Source organism: Euprymna scolopes, chromosome 37 (genome assembly GCF_053919585.1).
Source record: "Euprymna scolopes isolate OS-2025 chromosome 37, ASM5391958v1, whole genome shotgun sequence".
Taxonomy (NCBI): Eukaryota; Metazoa; Mollusca; class Cephalopoda; order Sepiida; family Sepiolidae; genus Euprymna; species Euprymna scolopes.
Window position 1 is genome coordinate 7,019,644 of NC_136518.1, and position 21,937 is coordinate 7,041,580.

The window sequence follows — 21,937 nt, forward strand, 5'->3', positions numbered from 1 at the left end:
TTATTATCTGATCTTCCACAGTTGGGTCTGTACCAAATGGTATATATAATATCTAGGAGATTCAGAGTTCCTATCCGTCGTGGTTACCACCTGATGAAGGCCAGAGGAATAATTAGCCGAAACGTGAAACAATTAAGAAAAGATAAGGATAATAGTCCGCATAAAAATAAAATTAATAAATAATACTCATCTCAATGAATTCCAATTAAATAATAAAAACGATACACTTTATTATATAGAAATCTGCAGGGAAAGTTTGGCTCCAAAATGGTACATATTCTCTCCTGATTACCGGACATTTTCTGGAGACCGGAATGAAACATCTCATAAATTAAAGCATCTGATGAATTTGATTATATACATGATTGCAAGGTAAGCTATTCTGTTGGTCGCTCGCTTCATAGCGAGTTTCTGCTACTCTTCCGATAGCAAATATTATTCTTCTGTTTTAAAAAATTTTTGTTTCCGGAAAAACAGTTAATCTATGTATATAAAAGCGAAAATGCATGTATGTATGTACGCTTTTCCTCGATGTCCACAAAAGGCTTCTTTCAGAGAAGCGCTTGCTCGGTTCACAACTTCTTAAAACTTTTTATATCATCTATAAATTGTAATATCTCAGAGTTACTCACGGAGCTCGCCTGTCTATTTAATTTTATTGACTTTCAAACGTTAATTATTCCACATTTCCCGCATTGGCACGCGTTACATTCGGTTTTCGGTATGAAAAAAAAGCGAAACTCGACTCTAATCACAGGCCGAAAGCCAGTTGTCTCTAGAGAGCTAAGTAACGTTTGTTCAATGTCGACTTCGTCATAGACTGTAGCTTTCATTTCGCTCCTCCTAATAAACAGGGAGCGGGTTTTTCATTCAAAACTGTCCCGCACAAAATGCTTACTGCTGAATACCTATCGCCATCACGTCAATCAAAAACGCGCACCTGTTTTTTTAAAACACTTTACTATTTTCCAACTGCGCGTCGTGAAGGCTTCGTTTTTTTTTTCACATTTTCAGGGTTTTTTCACATACCCCGAAAAACACCCGGGGAACGCCGAGTACCCCTCGCTAGTTCTTATATAAAAACACTAGGTCCGACTGAGATGAATATTTTCTGTCAGTGTGCTGCAATGTAAAGAAGGAGAAAGAGGGGAGTTTGTGGAAGTAGAATATTGCATTCTCTCATTGGCTAGTAGGGATTCAAGGGAGATAACTGGGACCTTTTTCAAGAAAACAAACTGATAATTCTGAGTGAACACAATTACAGGGTGTCCCAATAAAATGTATACACTCTTTAAATGACCATAAAACTAACATTTATTATAAGAAAGAAAAGTTTCATATATCAAAATACTGTGAACAAATATAAAAAGTTTATTGTTGAAAGTGTTTAAATTATTGGCCATTGTGGTTCATGAACAGCTGACAACGCTCACTGATTGAATCGAAAACGTTCCTAATCAGTTCAATTCGTATGTTGATACATCTTTTAATGGTTGCTTTCAACTCATTCATTGTAGCTCGTTTTTTGGTGTGAACCCTGTGTTTAACATGCCCCCATCCCCAAAAAAAGAAAAAAAATCCAGGGGGCGGAGGGGAGTCAAATCCAATAAGCATGAACAATACTTGATACTTCCTCCTCATCCTAACTGTTTTGCAGGTGACTATCAAGATATGCTCTTACGTCATGATGATAGTGGGGAAATGCTCCATCCTGCTGGAAGTACCATTCTTTATTCCTAAACGTATCTTGGGAACGTGGCATAGCGTATTCATGTAGCAAGTTGAGATAATTTTTTTTTTTTATTTATTTTTTTTTTTTATTACATTTTCACCCCAAACAAGGCACATTGCCACTTTGGTGTAGGGGGCTACTATCAGGGGAAACATCTACTGGGGTACTATGTGGGGATTAGGGCAGCGAGATGTTGGTTCACGTTGCACTTGAACTTATGCATGTCAGTACGGTTGGGGAAGCAGTGACCTGGAATGGAATTCCAAAGTCTAAATAATATTTCTATCTATATAAAAGCCAAGTACGGCCAAGGATGGAATACTGTTGCCATATCTGGGCAGGAGCTGCCAAAAACAACCTATCATGCCTTGACAGAGTACAAAATAGACTTCGTGGTTTAGTGGGGATGCCCTTTTCTCTACCCTGCAACCCCTCTCCCACAGAAGAGACGTTGCGAGCCTATCCTTGTTTTATCGTTATTTTCATGGCAGGTGCTCGTCTGAACTCCAATCCCTGGTCCCCCCTCGCCAATCTTTCAGGAAAAACACCCGTCTAGCTGAATCCACTGTGAAAAATTTCCCCCACTCTATATCTGTGCCTGAATCAAAACGCGGATTTCATGAACAAAGCTTCTTTCTTAGAACTGCACGCCTGTGGAACTCTGTTCCGTCTGCCTGCTTCCCTCCGGACTACAACTTGGATGTCTTCAAGTCTAATGTTAACAAATTCCTAATGAACCGCCCCCTTAAGTAAACACTTCATCAAATCTCCACACTAATGTAATGTACTTGCAATAACCCTTATCCCTGAGTGGCTTCCGGGCCTTGATAAGTGGTGATCTCTGTGTAAAAAAAAAAAAAAAAAGAAAAAAAGTCTAGCAGTTCTGGGGAAGAAACTACTGGAGTAGAAAGATCTTTTACATTTAAAGAGTATATACATTTTAAAGAGTATATACATTTAAAGAGTATATACATTTTAAAGAGTATATACATTTTATTGGGACACTCTATATTTTAAGATAAAAAAAAAAAACAACAAAAAATTAAATGTTTTAATTTTCTTTTATTACCAAATGAAAGCAAAAAATAATAATCTGGAATAAGTCATGAAATTAAAAAAAAAAAAAAAAAAAGGTCAACGTGATTGACCCCGCAATAGAGTGTGACCTTATGAAGGCAGGAAAGAGTATCACTCGTTTCCCATGCAAAAAGAATTCCATACCAGTAATTAAACTGGTACTTATTTATCAACCATTTAAAAAGATGATACGCTGAATGTGATCGAATCCTTGTTCGAAATGATCAGAACGTCCTTGCTCTAAACATTGAGCTACACCCTTGAACGAATTCATAAAGTGATGTAAACTTTTTCAACAGAAAAAAATTAAAATAAAAAAACATAAATAAATATAAGATCTTATTTTGAAAATATTATTTTTGTATTTACAAATAAATAGATCATAAGATGTTAAAATGCGTATCACAAAATGTTATTGGAATGTTCCGGTTTCTTTTTGTGTGTGTGTGTGGGGGGGGGGAAGTTGCCTTGTACTAAGGGAGACAACTCCAAAGTAGAGAAACAGAATGTGAGAGAACTCTGCAATTATTTAACATTCCCTCTTTCTGAAAAGTAAAGGAATTTAAGGAGAGGTTAAGGTTCTTTAAAACGACAGGGATGCATACAATTTTTTTTTTTTTTTTTGTAGGAATAACAATTAACCAGAATAGTGAATTGTTTTGTGCATTTAAGGTTTGGATGACAATTTTTTTTTTTTTTTTTTTTTTTGAAGAACGCCACTAGGAACAAGGGGAGATAAATGACTTAAATACTATAACGGTGGACCTGTACAAGAGTGCTCACCCCCTAAAATGCATGTTTTCCATCTTTTTAAAACCTTTTAAATGATTATCATAGATTACAAACTTAAGTATCATAATAGCAGAAAAAATTTTGAAAAATAAAAAATTCATGGCTTTTAAAAAGGACCGGCGTGTCGCGTGATAAGGACGTTATAACGAAAAAGTGAACCCTCTTCTTAAAAGTCATGAAATTTTTTTTTCCACTGATATGATAGTTAAGTCTGTAATCTAACAAAAAAACAAAAAAAAAAAAAAACCCACATATTTTTAAGGGGCACTCTTGTATAACTTTTAATGATTCTTTGGATTTATTATCGAAGTTTAATTTTGTAAATAAAATGTTGGGTTTTTCTGTTTTTCTTAAAAAGTCATATGTTTCTATAAATTGACATTCATTTCAAAATTTTCTTGTCTTAGAGAGACTGTTTTTTTTAAAAGTTTGTTTAAAAAAAAGGTATTTTTTAAGTTGTACACTTTCTATATAAATACAAAGATTAATGCCTGTGTAATTTACTTCGAAATTCTAATTTATAAAAACTAAAAGAAAAGTATTATAATTCAATAAATGTTCTGATAATGTTTTACTTTGTGTGATTGTGGTAATTTAGTGTTTTTCTTGCTTTTAAGTTCCTATTTGACTCCCCACGAGGGCTGAGTTAGATACAAGGTTGGTTTTTAATGTGGGGAAAACCCAGCTCCCCAAAAAGGGGCACTCTAGGTAGGAACAAGAATAAAAATTGCCTCAATCTAAAAGGATTTCTCCTCTACTGATCGAGGTCAGAAAAGGTGAAATGTATCAGAACAGATACTACACTTTTGCTCCCAGCCAATAGGCCAAGGAATTGCTTTTATTAAGTTACATAAAACTTTAACAACTAGTGGAGTTCTTAAAAAAAAAGAAAAGAAAAAAAAAGGCCCTCCAAATCTCAAATGTACAAGTCCCAAGTTATAGTTCTAGCATAAATTAGGTTATAAACTGTTAAAATGCTTAGCACAAAATTGGGTAATGGTGCGTAAAGGGAGACCCTAACTTTCAAACACACTGTATGTTGGCACCCGCGTCTCTCAATTGAAGTATGGAAACACAGAATCGATACAATTTTCAATTATATTTTATGTTTATTTTTTTCACCCCATTATAATAAAAATATATAGAAACACGTAAAGTTTTTTTTATCAATTAAAAAAAAAAAAAATTTTTAATCGCATATCTTTTTAACTGTGTTTATTTAAGTTAATGTTATATATTTTGTCAAACTATTTAGAGATTTTAAAAATATATTTATTTACAGAAACATGAAAAGAAAAAACAATGAATATGTCACATTTTATTTTACAGTTTTAGCAGTTTCAAAAAGGTGAATGTTCAACAGAAAATAGTGTAACAATTTTAAAATGTGAATATTTCACATATGTTAAAAAACATTAAATTCAAACAATATAATAAGTACGAGTCCAGTAGATGATATTGCCGAAACGTAAAAATTGTAATAGATTATGCAGGTTTAAATAAAAAAAATAACTATATTTGAAAAAAAAAAAAAAAAAAAAAATGTTTGTAAAAATATATTAACAAAAAATTTATAAAAATATATGACAATACGTAAACATTTTTATCAATCATTTTTTTAATTTTTAATCGCATATTTTTTTAAATAACTGTTTAATTAAGTTAAGATGTTATATAAATATATGCAAAAAAGATAATTGATAAAAAAAGTTTACGTGTTTCTATATATTTTTATTATAAGGGGGTGAAAAAAAAATAAACATAAAATATATTTGAACATTGTATCGATTCTGTGCTTCCATACTTCAATTTAGAGGCGCAGGTGGCAACTTCCAATGTGCTTGAAATAACTTTCAAATCTCCCTTTATGCACTATTGGGCAAAATTTTATTGGAATGTTTTGTTTTTTGTTTTGTAATTGCAGATGTTGACGCCTAATACAAAGGGAGTGAACTCTGAAAGTATTCAGCATTCTCCTGAAAAGGTAGACAAAAGTAAGTATTCAGGAGAGAAAAAAATTGTTCTTTAAATACGACAGGGGTGCATACAAAATAACTGATCTTTTTTTTAATTAATTTTGTAAGAGCATGAATGAACTTGACTTTTGTTTTGAATTTTAATTCTAGCCAGAAATAAATCCTTGGTAGATTTGGTGGTGCTTGTACGGTATAAGAGCATTTTTTTTTTTAAATGCATTTAGAAAAAACACTTACATACATATGTCAAAATTTGTAAAAATTTCAAAAAATTATGAAAAATGATTGAGTAGAAGATCTGCTAAAACTATTTTTTTGTAAAAAAAGGAAAAAGATACTTGCGATCCACCATTGTCTATTCTGAAATGGTGGATTTGTCAAAATCATAGATTGCAGTAACCTCCACTAATTTTTTACAACTCTTCTGCATTAACCAATATGATAAAAGTCTACAATTTGATAAATTTTATTTTTATTTGTAATTATGTTTCTACTCTATCATTTTGGGGAATTTTTACTAATTTTGACATGTCATGCAAGTACGTAAGTGTTTTTACTTGAAATGTATTTATTTTGAAATCCCATATGCTGTATAAGCACTGACACGTGTTGAACGGCTTTTTAAAAAAAATTGACTTCCCAACTTATTTCAGCTAAAGTTTCTTTGGAAATCATTTTCTTAATGGAGAAAAGATTTTTATAGGTCACTCACCCTTTCTGGCGCCAACACCAGTGTGATGATAGGATGAAGCACTTTTATATAGCATTTATGTAAACCTGTCGAGTTTTAAATGGCATATTTACATAAATATATATATTTATTTAGTTGATGCAAAAAAAAATGTCGGATTTTGACGTATATATATATATCTGACAAAAAACGACATTATTTTTGCACCATGGAAAAGTGTTCGTTAGTCTGTCATATATAAATTTGAAATAGCTAGATGCACCAATTTTTTTTTTTTGTATGGAAATCGCTCCAGACAAGACATGAAACCACTTGATGTAGAATGCTAAAAACTACCTCAGGATAAAAAAAAACAGTCAACAATACATGTTTGATGGATAAATTTCACCCCCCCCACAAAACAGCAATTCTTTGTCCTTTGTCAGAAACATTGTTTATGGAATGTGGAGAAATGTGTCTTACTTTTCAAGAGGCATCTACATATCGCTATAAGAGGTCTAGTCTGTCAATCAATCAATCAGTCTGTCATCTTTGAAATAACTTTTGTATTGGTCGGTCATGCTTCTGTTTGAAATAAAATTTTATTTCGTTTGTCTACGCATATTGTGAAATAGCACTTTTCTTTGGTCTGTCATGCTTAGGTTTGAAACAGCATATTTTTTTGGTCTGTCATGCTTAGGTTTGAAACAGCATTTTTTTTTTGGTCTGTCATGCTTAGGTTTGAAACAGCATTCTTTTTTTTGGTCTGTCAGTCCAACATTATAAATAATATTTCATTTGGTTTGTCCTGCTTAAGTTTGAAACGGGCTGACAGACCAAAGAAAATGCTTATGTTGGGAATAGCATTTTCTTTGGTCTGTGAAAATGTCTCTTTAAAAGAAAATATCCTGTCACGATGGAAAATTTTACAGGATTTACTGAACTGTTTCATCCGTTATGTCAGAAATAATAATAAAAAAAGAAAATTGCTACTTTTAGTTTACAATATCCTCAAACGAACAAATCAATTGTTTTTTGTTTTTGTCACAATTCAGAAAATTGTCTGAGATTCTTTTAGTAAATGCAAATAAAACGTTAATTACTACTGAATAAATCGATCACCTTTTTTTTTAAATTTTTTTTTTTTATTACATTTTCACCCCAAACAAGGCAAATTGCCACTTTGGTGTAGGGGGCTACTATCAGGGACCTGGAATGGAATTCCAGAGTCTAGCGGTTCTGGGGAAGAAACTATTGGAGTAAAAAGATCTTTTACATCTAGGGATCTCTACAGTGTGGGGGTGGGATTTAGCAGCCTGTCGGGTTTGTCGAGGGTGCTCACGTCGTGGGGGCACAAGTGATTGCAGTTCGTCAGAGCATGAAGGCGGACATGAATTTCGACAATCAGGAAGACATATTTGTATTTAAACCATCATTATAGTTGGAAATTTTTGCATCAAACTCCCTACAGAGTTGCCTGCACTGAGGACTGAACCTTCAACCTCCAGAAGAGCATAACTTACAACTGAATTTATCAGTGCAAGCGGCAATCAAAATACAATTGCAAATTACATAGGACTTCTACCCAGTCATGGTTGACGGAATGAGACCACTACTCCAATGGATTAAATAAAGGGTTCTGTTCAGATTCCAGAGTTCAACAAGATACAACTAAAGAAGGCCGGAGGTTACATCAACCGAAATACTCGAGATGAGTACAACGATGCCTCCGTTCAGTCTCGGACAAAGGATACCCCCTGTAGGGATAGCTGCATGTGTAATTGTGAAGCAAGGGTTGCACAATCTCCAACCACACCTCTCCTGAATCGGCACTGTTTGAGTCCAGTGGCAAGAAAAAGTCCAGAACGACTGGAAACAATGCCGAGATAAGCGGAGAGCACATACAGCACCTGGAAGTCCCAAATGGTCACCCATTTAGTAATGACCAGGTTCAACATTGCTTAACTTCGGTGATCGAGCGGGAACAGGTGTGTCAATGTAATTATGCCGTATAAAATGAATACAATAGTTCGAATAATCCAAATTATTCATCGTCAAGAAAAATAAAAACCAAGATGAGAAACGATAGTTTGAATAATCTATATAATACGAAAGATTGTTTTATTTTTATTTTGTAGGGATGTTAGTAGCCAATGGTTATTAAAAAAAAAAAAAAAAAAAAAAAAAAAAAAAAGGCTGAAATCCAGATAATTTTCCCAACCTGGGTGCCCTCCACCCTTTGTATGTATGCAAAGAGGGGGAGGAGAAAGAGAAGGCAGCATAAAAAACAAGAACTTCTTTCCTAAAAGCTCCAATCAGTTTCAACTAAGAAAGTCAAATTAATTAAAAAGACACCAAGTGTGTATGTGAGGGAAAGGAACAGGAAGTCATTCTTTGATGGAACAAAGTCATCTAACTCTCCTACCCTCGTCATCCATTACTTTAAGTCATAGCCTTCACAGCAGAATTAACATTTTCAGTTTTCAGCGAGAACTGTCATAAATGGGGAAAATCAGTTGTTTTTTTTTCTTATTTAAGAAAAAATTTATAAAAAAAAGAAAAAAAAAAAAAAGAAAGAAACCTAAGGATTTCGATCAAAAAGCCAAGAGCTCACGTCTATGAGAGTCTCTAGTGATTAAAGCGGAAATCCATTTTTTTCTGGATATATAAAAAGTAAGATTCTGTTGTTTTTTTTTTTGTTTTTTTTAAAGCGGAGAATTCATACCTCTGCATTTTGGGAGGAAAGAGAGATTCTTTAATTTGAAAAAAAAAAAAAAAAATGGCTCTCCACAGAATGGTATCCAGTTAATAAAGACAGGGTTTATTGATTATTCAGAGGCAGGAAAATGTAGACAACTTCTGAGATGGAGAAAAAAATGTAAAATGATAAAAAAAAAACAGGAAGGAGCAAGTGGGTAGCAATGGTCATGGCCCATACAAAGCATGAAATTCCAAGGAGAATACTCATAAGATTATCGTACAAGGGAGTTAACAATCGTACGACACAGGAGAGTTCAAAAGGGAAGTAATTTTCCGTTTTGATTTAAACAAGATGGTGGCAATTTTTCTGTCTGATAACATGATTAAAGCTGTTTTGTTAAATAATTCAGTAATTATCATGTAATTTTGACTGTATAATTTTGAAGCTACCATTGTAACTTATTAGAATTGACAAAAAAATTAGTTGAAACCATTGTTTTTTATCTGAAAACTCCATTTATCGACTACAAAATCTTGTCCCCATTCTGTAGAAGCGCCCCTTTTTTAATATTCAAGTGAAAAAAAATGAAAGAGCTATGTCTTTTATTAGATTAATTGAATTCTAAGAAAAGAAAAACAATCATTTTTTAAATTTGTCTCCATTGTAACAATCTTCCTAGCTGGACTCGTTATTTTTTTTAAAGAAACCTAAGCAAAATGTATTATTTCTTCACAAAGGACATGCTAGAAAGAAGATAAAGACCAACTGGCTAATCATAAGAAAATACTGAGATGTCAGATATACTGCTATTTAGGTCTGACTTTTAAAATCTAACATCATAACTTTATCTATTATATAAACACCTACATACACTCATGGTCCTTAATAAAGCAATGATTGGCACATGACCATATACAATCCACTTACCACCTACAAAAAACTAAGGCAATTAGGTTTCATGAAAAAAATTGTCAACAAAATTTGAATTTAAAAAATTCTATCCACAAAAATAAGTTGTTTTTTTTTGTTGTTGGACAAAATAAAATATACATTCTGAACATTTTGTAAAAGCAAAACTTTTTTATAAAATAAAAAATTTTTTTCTTAAAAAAAAATTTTTTATTTTATAAAAAAATTTTTTCTTAAAATAAAAAATTTTTTTCTTAAAAAAAAAATTCAAGAAAGAAAAACTTTTTGTTCAAAGAAATTTCTTCTAAGAAAATATAAATAAAAAAATTTCTGAGAAGAAAAAAACAAATTAAAATAATTTTGTTTCAAAGAAATTTCTTCTAAGAAAATAAAATTAAATGAATAAAAAAAAAATGAAAAATGCTTTTTTTTCTTTTTTCCAAATTTCAAAACATTTGGAATGAAAAAAAAATTTTTTTTCAAAATTTCAATAAAAAATTTCAAATTTGAAAATTATAACTTTAAATGTAAAAAAAAAAAAAAAAAATAATAATTTCTAAAAATAAATTTTCTAATTAAAAAAAAAGAAAGAATAATAATATTCCAAACCCCCTCACAAATAATATTCCTTGTCACTGGTCACCAAATTCCTCCTTTGCCGTTCGCTACGAGGAGGCGGAGAGTCATTGTCACTCAATTCGGTCACTGAATATTCCAGCACGGGCTTATGTGAAGATGCTGATGATGAAGAAGATGAGGGAAATGGCGACGAGTTTTCAACATCCCCATTTTTTAAAGACACTGAATTTTCCGATATTGGTCGCATCATTCCGAAATTATCGCTGTTGATGCTCGAGGATTCCATGGTGCGTAAGAGTTCACGGAGGGAACTCTGATAGCCGAGAATTGCTTCAAGGTGTTGACACTGGCAGGCAAGTTTGTCGATGTAAGAATCTTTTTGGCGAATCGTATCCGACAGTGTATCCGACAAAGTCTCCACCTGAGGGAAAAATTTAAAAAATGCATTCGATTATGAAGTTATCAGATTTAAGTCATTTGAAAATTTCAGAAAGGCAAATGTCGTACTTTAATTTCAAAAAGGCAAATGTCGTACTTTAATTTCAAAAAGACAAATGTCGTACTTTAATTTCAAAAAGGCAAATGTCGTACTTTAATTTCAAAAAGGCAAATGTCGTACTTTAATTTCAAAAAGGCAAATGTCGTACTTTAATTTCAAAAAGGCAAATGTCGTACTTTAATTTCAAAAAGGCAAATGTCGTACTTTAATTTCAAAAAGGCAAATGCCGTACTTTAATTTCAAAAAGACAAATGTCGTACTTTAATTTCAAAAAGGCAAATGTCGTACTTTAATTTCAAAAAGACAAATGTCGTAATTTAATTTCAAAAAGGCAAATGTCGTACTTTAATTTCAAAAAGGCAAATGTCGTAATTTAATTTCAAAAAGGCAAATGTCGTACTTTAATTTCAAAAAGACAAATGTCGTAATTTAATTTCAAAAAGGCAAATGTCGTACTTTAATTTCAAAAAGGCAAATGTCGTACTTTAATTTCAAAAAGGCAAATGCCGTACTTTAATTTCAGAAAGGCAAATGTCGTACTTTAATTTCAAAAAGACAAATGTCGTAATTTAATTTCAAAAAGGCAAATGTCGTACTTTAATTTCAAAAAGGCAAATGTCGTACTTTAATTTCAGAAAGGCAAATGTCGTACTTTAATTTCAAAAAGGCAAATGTCGTACTTTAATTTCAAAAAGGCAAATGTCGTACTTTAATTTCAAAAAGGCAAATGTCGTACTTTCATTTCAAAAAGGCAAATGTCGTACTTTCATTTCAAAAAGGCAAATGTCGTACTTTCATTTCAAAAAGGCAAATGCCGTACTTTAATTTCAAAAAGGCAAATGTCGTACTTTAATTTCAAAAAGACAAATGTCGTAATTTAATTTCAAAAAGGCAAATGTCGTACTTTAATTTCAAAAAGGCAAATGTCGTACTTTCATTTCAAAAAGGCAAATGTCGTACTTTAATTTCAAAAAGGCAAATGTCGTACTTTCATTTCAAAAAGGCAAATGTCGTACTTTCATTTCAAAAAGGCAAATGTCGTACTTTAATTTCAAAAAGGCAAATGTCGTAATTTAATTTCAAAAAGGCAAATGTCGTACTTTAATTTCAAAAAGGCAAATGTCGTACTTTCATTTCAAAAAGGCAAATGTCGTACTTTAACTTCAAAAAGACAAATGTCGTACTTTAATTTCAAAAAGACAAATGTCGTAATTTAATTTCAAAAAGGCAAATGTCGTACTTTAATTTCAAAAAGACAAATGTCGTAATTTAATTTCAAAAAGGCAAATGTCGTACTTTAATTTCAAAAAGGTAAATGTCGTACTTTAATTTCAAAAAGGCAAATGTCGTAATTTAATTTCAAAAAGGCAAATGTCGTACTTTAATTTCAAAAAGGCAAATGTCGTACTTTCATTTCAAAAAGGCAAATGTCGTACTTTAATTTCAAAAAGGCAAATGTCGTACTTTAATTTCAAAAAGGCAAATGTCGTACTTTAATTTCAAAAAGACAAATGTCGTAATTTAATTTCAAAAAGGCAAATGTCGTACTTTAATTTCAAAAAGGCAAATGTCGTACTTTAATTTCAAAAAGGCAAATGTCGTACTTTAATTTCAAAAAGGCAAATGTCGTACTTTCATTTCAAAAAGGCAAATGTCGTACTTTAACTTCAAAAAGACAAATGTCGTACTTTAATTTCAAAAAGACAAATGTCGTAATTTAATTTCAAAAAGGCAAATGTCGTACTTTAATTTCAAAAAGACAAATGTCGTAATTTAATTTCAAAAAGGCAAATGTCGTACTTTAATTTCAAAAAGGCAAATGTCGTACTTTAATTTCAAAAAGGCAAATGTCGTAATTTAATTTCAAAAAGGCAAATGTCGTACTTTCATTTCAAAAAGGCAAATGTCGTACTTTAATTTCAAAAAGGCAAATGTCGTACTTTAATTTCAAAAAGGCAAATGTCGTACTTTAATTTCAAAAAGGCAAATGTCGTAATTTAATTTCAAAAAGGCAAATGTCGTACTTTAATTTCAAAAAGACAAATGTCGTAATTTAATTTCAAAAAGGCAAATGTCGTACTTTAATTTCAAAAAGGCAAATGTCGTACTTTAATTTCAAAAAGGCAAATGTCGTACTTTAATTTCAAAAAGGCAAATGTCGTACTTTAATTTCAAAAAGGCAAATGTCATACTTTCATTTCAAAAAGGCAAATGTACTTTAACTTCAAAAAGACAAATGTCGTACTTTAATTTCAAAAAGACAAATGTCGTAATTTAATTTCAAAAAGGCAAATGTCGTACTTTAATTTCAAAAAGACAAATGTCGTAATTTAATTTCAAAAAGGCAAATGTCGTACTTTAATTTCAAAAAGGCAAATGTCGTACTTTAATTTCAAAAAGGCAAATGTCGTAATTTAATTTCAAAAAGGCAAATGTCGTACTTTCATTTCAAAAAGGCAAATGTCGTACTTTAATTTCAAAAAGGCAAATGTCGTACTTTAATTTCAAAAAGGCAAATGTCGTAATTTAATTTCAAAAAGGCAAATGTCGTACTTTAATTTCAAAAAGACAAATGTCGTAATTTAATTTCAAAAAGGCAAATGTCGTACTTTAATTTCAAAAAGGCAAATGTCGTACTTTAATTTCAAAAAGGCAAATGTCGTACTTTAATTTCAAAAAGGCAAATGTCGTACTTTAATTTCAAAAAGGCAAATGTCGTACTTTCATTTCAAAAAGGCAAATGTCGTACTTTCATTTCAAAAAGGCAAATGTCGTACTTTAACTTCAAAAAGACAAATGTCGTACTTTAATTTCAAAAAGACAAATGTCGTAATTTAATTTCAAAAAGGCAAATGTCGTACTTTCATTTCAAAAAGACAAATGTCGTAATTTAATTTCAAAAAGGCAAATGTCGTACTTTAATTTCAAAAAGGCAAATGTCGTACTTTAATTTCAAAAAGGCAAATGTCGTAATTTAATTTCAAAAAGGCAAATGTCGTAATTTAATTTCAAAAAGGCAAATGTCGTACTTTCATTTCAAAAAGGCAAATGTCGTACTTTAATTTCAAAAAGGCAAATGTCGTACTTTAATTTCAAAAAGGCAAATGTCGTAATTTAATTTCAAAAAGGCAAATGTCGTAATTTAATTTCAAAAAGGCAAATGTCGTACTTTAACTTCAAAAAGGCAAATGTCGTACTTTAATTTCAAAAAGGCAAATGTCGTACTTTAACTTCAAAAAGACAAATGTCGTACTTTAATTTCAAAAAGGCAAATGTCGTACTTTAATTTCAAAAAGGCAAATGTCGTACTTTAATTTCAAAAAGGCAAATGTCGTACTTTAATTTCAAAAAGGCAAATGTCGTACTTTAACTTCAAAAAGGCAAATGCCGTACTTTAATTTCAAAAAGGCAAATGTCGTACTTTCATTTCAAAAAGGCAAATGCCGTACTTTAATTTCAAAAAGGCAAATGTCGTACTTTAACTTCAAAAAGGCAAATGTCGTACTTTCATTTCAAAAAGGCAAATGTCGTAATTTAATTTAAGAAAAGCAAATGCTGTACTTCAATTTCAGAAACAACTAAATATTCATAGATTTAGACTTAGAAAACATAGCGTCCTGCAATTCATGTAGCAGTCAAAATATACCATTGTCATTGGCCTGAAATTAGATCCACACTCTTGAAAAACAATGGATACGCCATGTAATTTTTTTTTCTCATTAAAGTATAATATTTAGATCTTAATTCAAATATATTTTAAATATATTTTAGACTTGCTTGTGTTGATTAATCGGACTATTATTCTCATCTTGGGTGTTATTAGCACAACATTTCGGTCGCTGCATCCTGCGGCCTTCTTCGAGTGTTGAAAACATGCTTCTTTTTTTCTACTAAGGTAAAGTGGGTTGGCTTTGCATTACAAGAATTCGAACCGTTTGATTTGAGGGTGGGTCTGTTTATCAGAAAGAAGGTACAATCTTTAGGGGTCACTAAGATATTTTTTAAAGGCTTTCCTGTGACTCAATTTTTCGGAATGTCTATACTAATTGTTAATATTAGTGAAAAAAATGTCCCTAGATTCCAGAAAGCCGTCTAATAGCTTCTTCCTTCGGACTGCTAGACTTTGTAATTTCCTCCCTGTTTCCTGCTTCACTGCCTGTACTAACTTGCAGAAGTTTAAATTTAATGTGAATAGACATCTCGCTGCTCAACACCCCACAATCGCATGAATGAGCGAAACAAAAACGGTCTACTCACCGGTAATCGATAATCACTCGGAGATGTGGTAAATCCTTAGATTGGACGGTCGTATTTGGAATCAGGTTGTGAGTGACAATCGTTTGTCCATAGATTTCTCCTTCGCCCATGCCACCCACAAAACCCATTGGGTTGGCTCTGCATTACAAGAATCCGAACCGTCGGTTTGAGGGTGGATCTGTAGATCATAAGGTTCAATCTTCAGGGATCACTAAGATATTTTGAGTCATAGGAAAGCCTTAAAAAATATCTTACTGTCCCCTGAAAATTGAACCTTCTTTATTATCTATGGACCCACCCTCAAACCCACAGTTCGAATGAAATAGGGTTGTAACTGGTCGGTAATGTTCAATACTGCCAAGACTAAGCTTCTCAACCACTAATTGCCATGGCTAATGATTAGGGCTGGGACAACAGCATATTCTTTTCATTGTTTTGACTCTTGAGTATTGTGATAATTAAATTGATTGACTTACCGAGGGTGGCTCGGTGGGAAGGGAAAGACACTCATGGCTGTGAACGGTCCGGCCTGGTGTTTGTTAATGAAGAAAATAGGATGTCTATTCCTTATAGCTTAAATAGACATTCCAGTCTCGTTTCAATCTCGCTGAATGAGAGATTGAGACTATAAAAAGAGTCACCTTTGTAGGCTTGTTGTTGTTGTAGTTTGTTCTTGTCGTTGTTAGAGATATATCACACCGGTACGACAACTGTTAACAGCGCGTTATATTTACAAGAATACGTTTGCTTGTAAGCAACGAGGTAATTTTTCGTTGCAAGCTAAATGTCTTTTCTTCCCCCCCCCCCTCCCACTCGTCGGTAGGAAATATCGACAGTATATATCCGCTAATATCTTATATGTTTTTATATAGACTGATGTGGTTCTCGGTTGATTAACTGTGTCTAACTGCGTTGGATATATACTCGCGTCAAAAGAATGGAAAGAACACGCTGTTGTCACAGATCTACTAATGATACATTGTCTGAAAATACATCCATCAAGCTCCTAGGGTTAACATTCACAGACAACATGAATTGGAACAAATACATTGAGGACATTGCTAAGGCTGCTGTGAGAAAGGTGGGCTCACTTTACCATGCTAGAAGGCTACTCACACTGTATCTCTACAAGGCCACAGTTCGCCCATGCATGGAGTATTGTTGCCACGTCTGGGCTGGTACATCTGCCACTAAGTTCTCACTCCTAGACAGGGTTCAAAAAAGAGTCGCCAACATGATAGGTCCTGCACTATCAACTAAACTCCAACCTCTGTCCCATCACCGAAACGTGGCATTTTTACAAGGCATTTCAATAGCAAGTACTCTAACGAACTCAAAGCACTAGTACCCCCTTAATGGCAATACCCTGGATAAATCTGACAAGAAGCAAAATCCCACCCCAAACTTAACGTATTTAACAGTGAGCTAGCCGCCATTTGTATTTTTTAAATATACCGATAAATGCTGCATGTTTTCTGAACCGATTAAACATGTTACATTAAATAAAAACACTAAAAACTTATCCAGTTAGGTAGAAAAGTAACTTATCTTGCCTTTGATAACATTTATTTGTTATATATTTGTTTTTTTGACAACTTTTTCGAATCTGTGTGTACAGTAAAACAAACCCTGCAAATGTTCAAGATGTGAATTCTTTTAGTAAGTTGTTTAGTGACAGTAATGTACAAGTGTTTTATTTTACGTTAGGGTTAGCGTTAGGGTTAGGGTTAAGGTTAGCATTTATGTTCCTTGATAGAAGCGCTGGTTGAGTTTGAATAAAATAAAATACGTATTAGATACGTTTGAAGCCAAAACAACACATTATTAGAAAACTAGCAGGGGTACCCGGCGTTGCCCGAGTGTTTGTTTCCGGGACGGGGGGGGTGGGTTAAAAAATGTTATGGTAGGTAAGTAGGAAGGATCAAACCCGGAGTCATGAGTAAAAGTAAGAAAATAAAGTGTGAAAAAAAACAAAACAAAAAAAACATCTGCAACGTTAACAGTTCAGCCACCAAGAAAAGTCCATTCCAGTTGTTTAGGTAAAAAAAAAAAAAAAAAAAAAAAAAAAAACGACTACGGTAGGTTGGCGCGAACGTGAAAATATAATGTGAATTGTCCAGCACGCTAACCACTACGCCACAGAGCACTGCAGCTTAGTTTAGTGATTTTAAATAACTTCACATGAAAGAACTACGAAGCCAAACCTGTGTTCTCTTCTCAACTGTTCCTTGTGAACGATCCCCAAACGGTGTTAAGTGGTAGCAGGGGGAGGAGGAATTTATAAGAGAGAAAATATTTTACCACTTCCATTGATCTTAACCGATTTTGGCCGTGACTTCTCAGCAGAAAAAGTATAGAAATCTAAGATTATCGAGGAATTTGAGAAATAATAAGCCTATAACACACCTCAGATATTGTTCTGCCGTTTGTGCATATTATATTTGCATGAAATATCTTGATTTTTAATCCTATTAAGGTCAAAATCAGACAGGAAAAAAATGAGTTCATTTTATTTATATAGAGATATATAGATATTTATTTTGTTTGAAATTTCAATATAAATTTCAAACAAAATAAATGTCTGTTTATTTTGTAATAATGCGTTGTTCTGGCTTCAAACATATCTAATACGTATTTTATTTTATTCAATGTGTTATTTTGAGATGTCAGTTCAAGTTAAAGATAGTTATCGTATGTGCTGAGCACACATTGACTAATAGGAAATGAAATGTTCTCAGTGGTGCTAATTGACGCATTCAATACCAAAATCCCAGAGTAAGCATCAACTAGCGGACAGATGGCAAATTATTCAACTTAAAATAACTGCTGTCACCAGGATTAAGATCGTCATCATACGAGACCTTTTCTTTGCTGATCACTGTCCTGAATGCCAACACGTAAACGTGCAATATATTACGGATTGTTTTTCTAAGGAATGCAATAATTTCGGTCTGACCATTAATCTAAGACCAAAGTAACGTACCAACCTGTTCCTGGAAGAGGCTATGTTCAGCCTCAGATCTCAATTTGTGAAACTAATTGAAAAGCTGCGGACAAGTTCACTTATTTGAACAGAATTCTATCAAGAGCAGTACACATACACAAAGTTAAGATAAAGCAATAAAATAAAATACGTATTAGAAACGTTTGAAACAAAAACAACGCATTATTACAAAATAAACATATTTATTTTGTTTGAAATTTATATTTAAATTTAAATATAAATTTCAAACAAAATAAACATGTTTCTTTTGTAATAATGCATTGTTTTGGTTTCAAATGTTTTATTTGCTTTTTTTTACCTGATTTTCCAGGTCGAGAATTCTCTGTTCGTAAATGTTGACATCTTCGTCATGTCGGAGATTCAAGTGTGCCACTTTTTCCTTGAACTCCTCCTCCGTCTCCAACTGTTTCTGGTGCTGTTTACTTATCACTGATTCCAATTCGTCCACCTTTTTATAAAGGGCCTGCAAGTGCCGGTTCGCCTCCTGGATACTTGACCGGGGCAGCATCTTCACTGTTCCTCCGCCGGCACTGGCGTCGCCTCCCTGGTTTTCCGGCAACATTCAAATGCTCTTGGAGTTTTCTCTCTTTTTTTTTTTTTTTTTTATTATTCAGAGTGAAAAAAGAAAATATTCATCAACAAGTTTTGTTTGTTTGTTTGTTTGTTTGTCAATACTTAGACAACAATTAACCACATTTGTCTGTTTTTTTATTATTATTGTTTTATTTTTTATTATCTTGAACTTTTCAGCTTTAAAACGACTGCCACTGAAACAACATTATTTTAGCCAAGTCAATTTTATAATGATTTCTTTTTCGACACTCACTTCTAAGTTCGAATCCGTTTTTCTCCTAAACACAAAAAATTATTTAAGCTTTTTGCACGATTTTTGTTTTAATAAATAAGATGAGTGTTTATTATTATTTAATTATTTTAAATGCACACAAAGTATACATTTTACAGATTTTTCATATGCATATTTTAAATTAAAATTTGGAGTAGCTTTTGGTTTAAATATTTTTTCAAATTAATGCAAAATCAAATTAATTTAAAATAATTTTCTCATGTGTACACTTTATTATTTAAATAAAAAATTAGTATCACTTGAGTTATTTTTTCTAAAATTTTATTTTAAAGATTTCTTTTCATATAAATGATTACAAAAATAAAAGAATGTGTTTTTATTTAATGCAAAATTAAAGTATATCAAATCATTTTTTTCTTAATTTTTTTTCATATGCAAGATATAATTTTTTTTTAAATGTTTTTGTGCTCTTAAATAAATATTTATAAAAATTATTATTATTTTTTTATATAAAACTATGTATAGCTCACATCCACAACGACTTAAAAAAAAATAAATAAATAAATAAAGTTAAAATAAAAACCGTCTTTTAAAATAAGAAATGGATCTTTAACCAAATATCAAACTTATTAATAATTAATTTATTTTTGAAGAGTTTGATTTAAAATATAAATGAATACATATAAAAGAAAATAAATTAAAATATTTAAAGAAACCGAAAAAAAGGGGCAAGGGTAATATTTTTTTTTTTTTTTTTAATTTGTTTGGATTGTTTTTGTTTAAGTGGGTGTGGGTCTACTTTCACTATCAAGTTATTCTGACTCGAATCCTTTTAAAAGTCTCAAATTTCAGACAACGAAAACTTCTTTTTGGTTGTTGCTGTAAATTTCGATTTTTTCACAAACAATTTTTTTTATTTTTGTTTTTTCAACTTTCTTTTTTTTAAGCATCGTCATATTATTATTATTATTTTATGAGAGTGTCAATTGTCACATTTTTTTTTGTTTGTTTGTTTGTTTTCAAGCCCCGAAAAATAAAATATCAAACGGACATATTGAATTACAGCATGAAATTAATTCACAAATGTGACTGTTCGCCATAAATAAGCCTTGCTTTCTTTTTCTACCTGTTTGCTATATTTCCCGGCACCGGCAATTATAAATATTCAGCAATGTTCCAACATGAACGTCAGTTGTCGGATTAACGATCAGCCATTTTCTTTATTTTTTTTTTTAACCCCTTCCCTCCTTATGATGTCACTTCCTGTTGTCAACCGGAAGTTGATTCTCACATGTAAACCTCAACATTCATCGTATTACAATAAAAAAAAGAATAACATGGTTAAACGTTTGATTTGTGCAAAGTACAGAAGCTCACTAGAGAAACAATTTACTCGTTATGAATTTCAAATTTTTTTTTACTGTTTTTTTTTTTAAGCTATAAATAAATAAAATTTCTGATTGCGTTGCAGAGATTTTTTAGAGAAAAATTGCTAACTTGGATTATTGAGATTACTATTTTCAACTTAATTGTTATGTTTGTGTCGTGGTCCATAGCTTTGGTAGAGACCATTTTGAAATGACGATAGCGTCTTTAACAGCCAATAATCACATCGATATTTCATATGAATTGAAGTATAAAAGTTATGCAAAAGTTATATATATATATATATATATATATATATATATATATATATATATATATATATATATATATATATATATATATATATATATATATATAGTAATGTGATTGATAATTTAAAATTCACATTAGAATTAAAAATTAAAAATCTGTCTCATAAGAAGGAACAACAACAAAGTCAATAATTTGTACGGTCGTTTCGGAAACAATGTTTTTATTGTGATAGACATTAAGCCACGAACAATAATTTTGACATATAGTTTTTTTTTAAACAAAGTCTCCTCATCAGCAAAAGTATTGGGTGGGGATTTTTATATGTAAAAGACACCATAAATAAACCTAGCAATTTTTAAGTAAGGCAGATGTATCTGGTATCTGGAAAAAATTAAAATAAAAAGGAAAATATTTACTTGATAAGAAAAGTAATATTTGTTGAGAATAAAAATAGAATAAAATTATAAATCTGAATTTGGTTTAAAAATAAGGTTATAATAATGTTTTTAATAAAAGTTAAGAATTATATATATATATATATATATATATATATATATATATATATATATATATAATACTTGTTTATTGTTATATAAACATGCTCACATCTCGCTGCTACAAACAGCCACTTGTTTCAATCAAACAACAGATATCATCAGGCAGCGACTTGACTATTCAAATAGGACCGCCAGCAACCACTGTAAAAGAGTAATAAAAATGCAAGAGAGCTATATGCTCAATCCATTAAATCCAAAGTAGCTGATCAGCTGCTTGGTTCCCACCAGTTCTGGCAAATAGCAAATAGGATCCTGAACAGAAGCGTGCGTTCTATCCCAACCATTATCAATGGTCCAGCAGTCATCTCGTCAGCATCAGACAAGGCCAAACTATTTGCCAAGAACTTTGCAGCAAGTTCTACCCTATGCGACGAAGGCCATCAACTCCCCGTATTTCCTCCTACAACACACAACACGCTAGGTAACATACAAATATCTGTGCATGAGGTCGCCAAGCTAATGAAGAACCTTGATTCCAGTAAAGCAACTGGCCCTGACGGTATTCCAATTATAGTATTAAAAAAGCTACAACCAAAAATTGCCCCATACTTACCAAACTGGTTAAACGTTGCCTTAAGGAGAAGTGCTTTCCAACACCTTGGAAAACCTCATCAGTATGCCCTGTATTTAAGAATTTAGGTGATAAGTCATATCCCTCTCAATACAGACCAATGTCTCCTGAGTATCATGAGTAAGTTGCTTGAATCCATATTAAATAGAGAAGTAGTCAACCACCCCAGC

The 21,937-nt window shown here is 31.9% G+C and overlaps 1 protein-coding gene across 1 annotated transcript; it reads right to left on the reverse strand.

Moving 5' to 3' along the window:
- Positions 1 to 10,440: 10,440 nt before the first annotated feature.
- Positions 10,441 to 18,897, reverse strand: LOC145261061 (uncharacterized). The gene is made up of 2 exons (XM_080119223.1): positions 18,495 to 18,897; positions 10,441 to 10,857 (listed from the first exon to the last, which is right to left on the reverse strand). The coding sequence occupies exons 1-2, from the start codon at positions 18,756 to 18,758 to the stop codon at positions 10,471 to 10,473; spliced, it is 651 nt and encodes a 216-aa protein (XP_079975349.1). The 5' UTR covers positions 18,759 to 18,897; the 3' UTR covers positions 10,441 to 10,470.
- Positions 18,898 to 21,937: the final 3,040 nt, after the last annotated feature.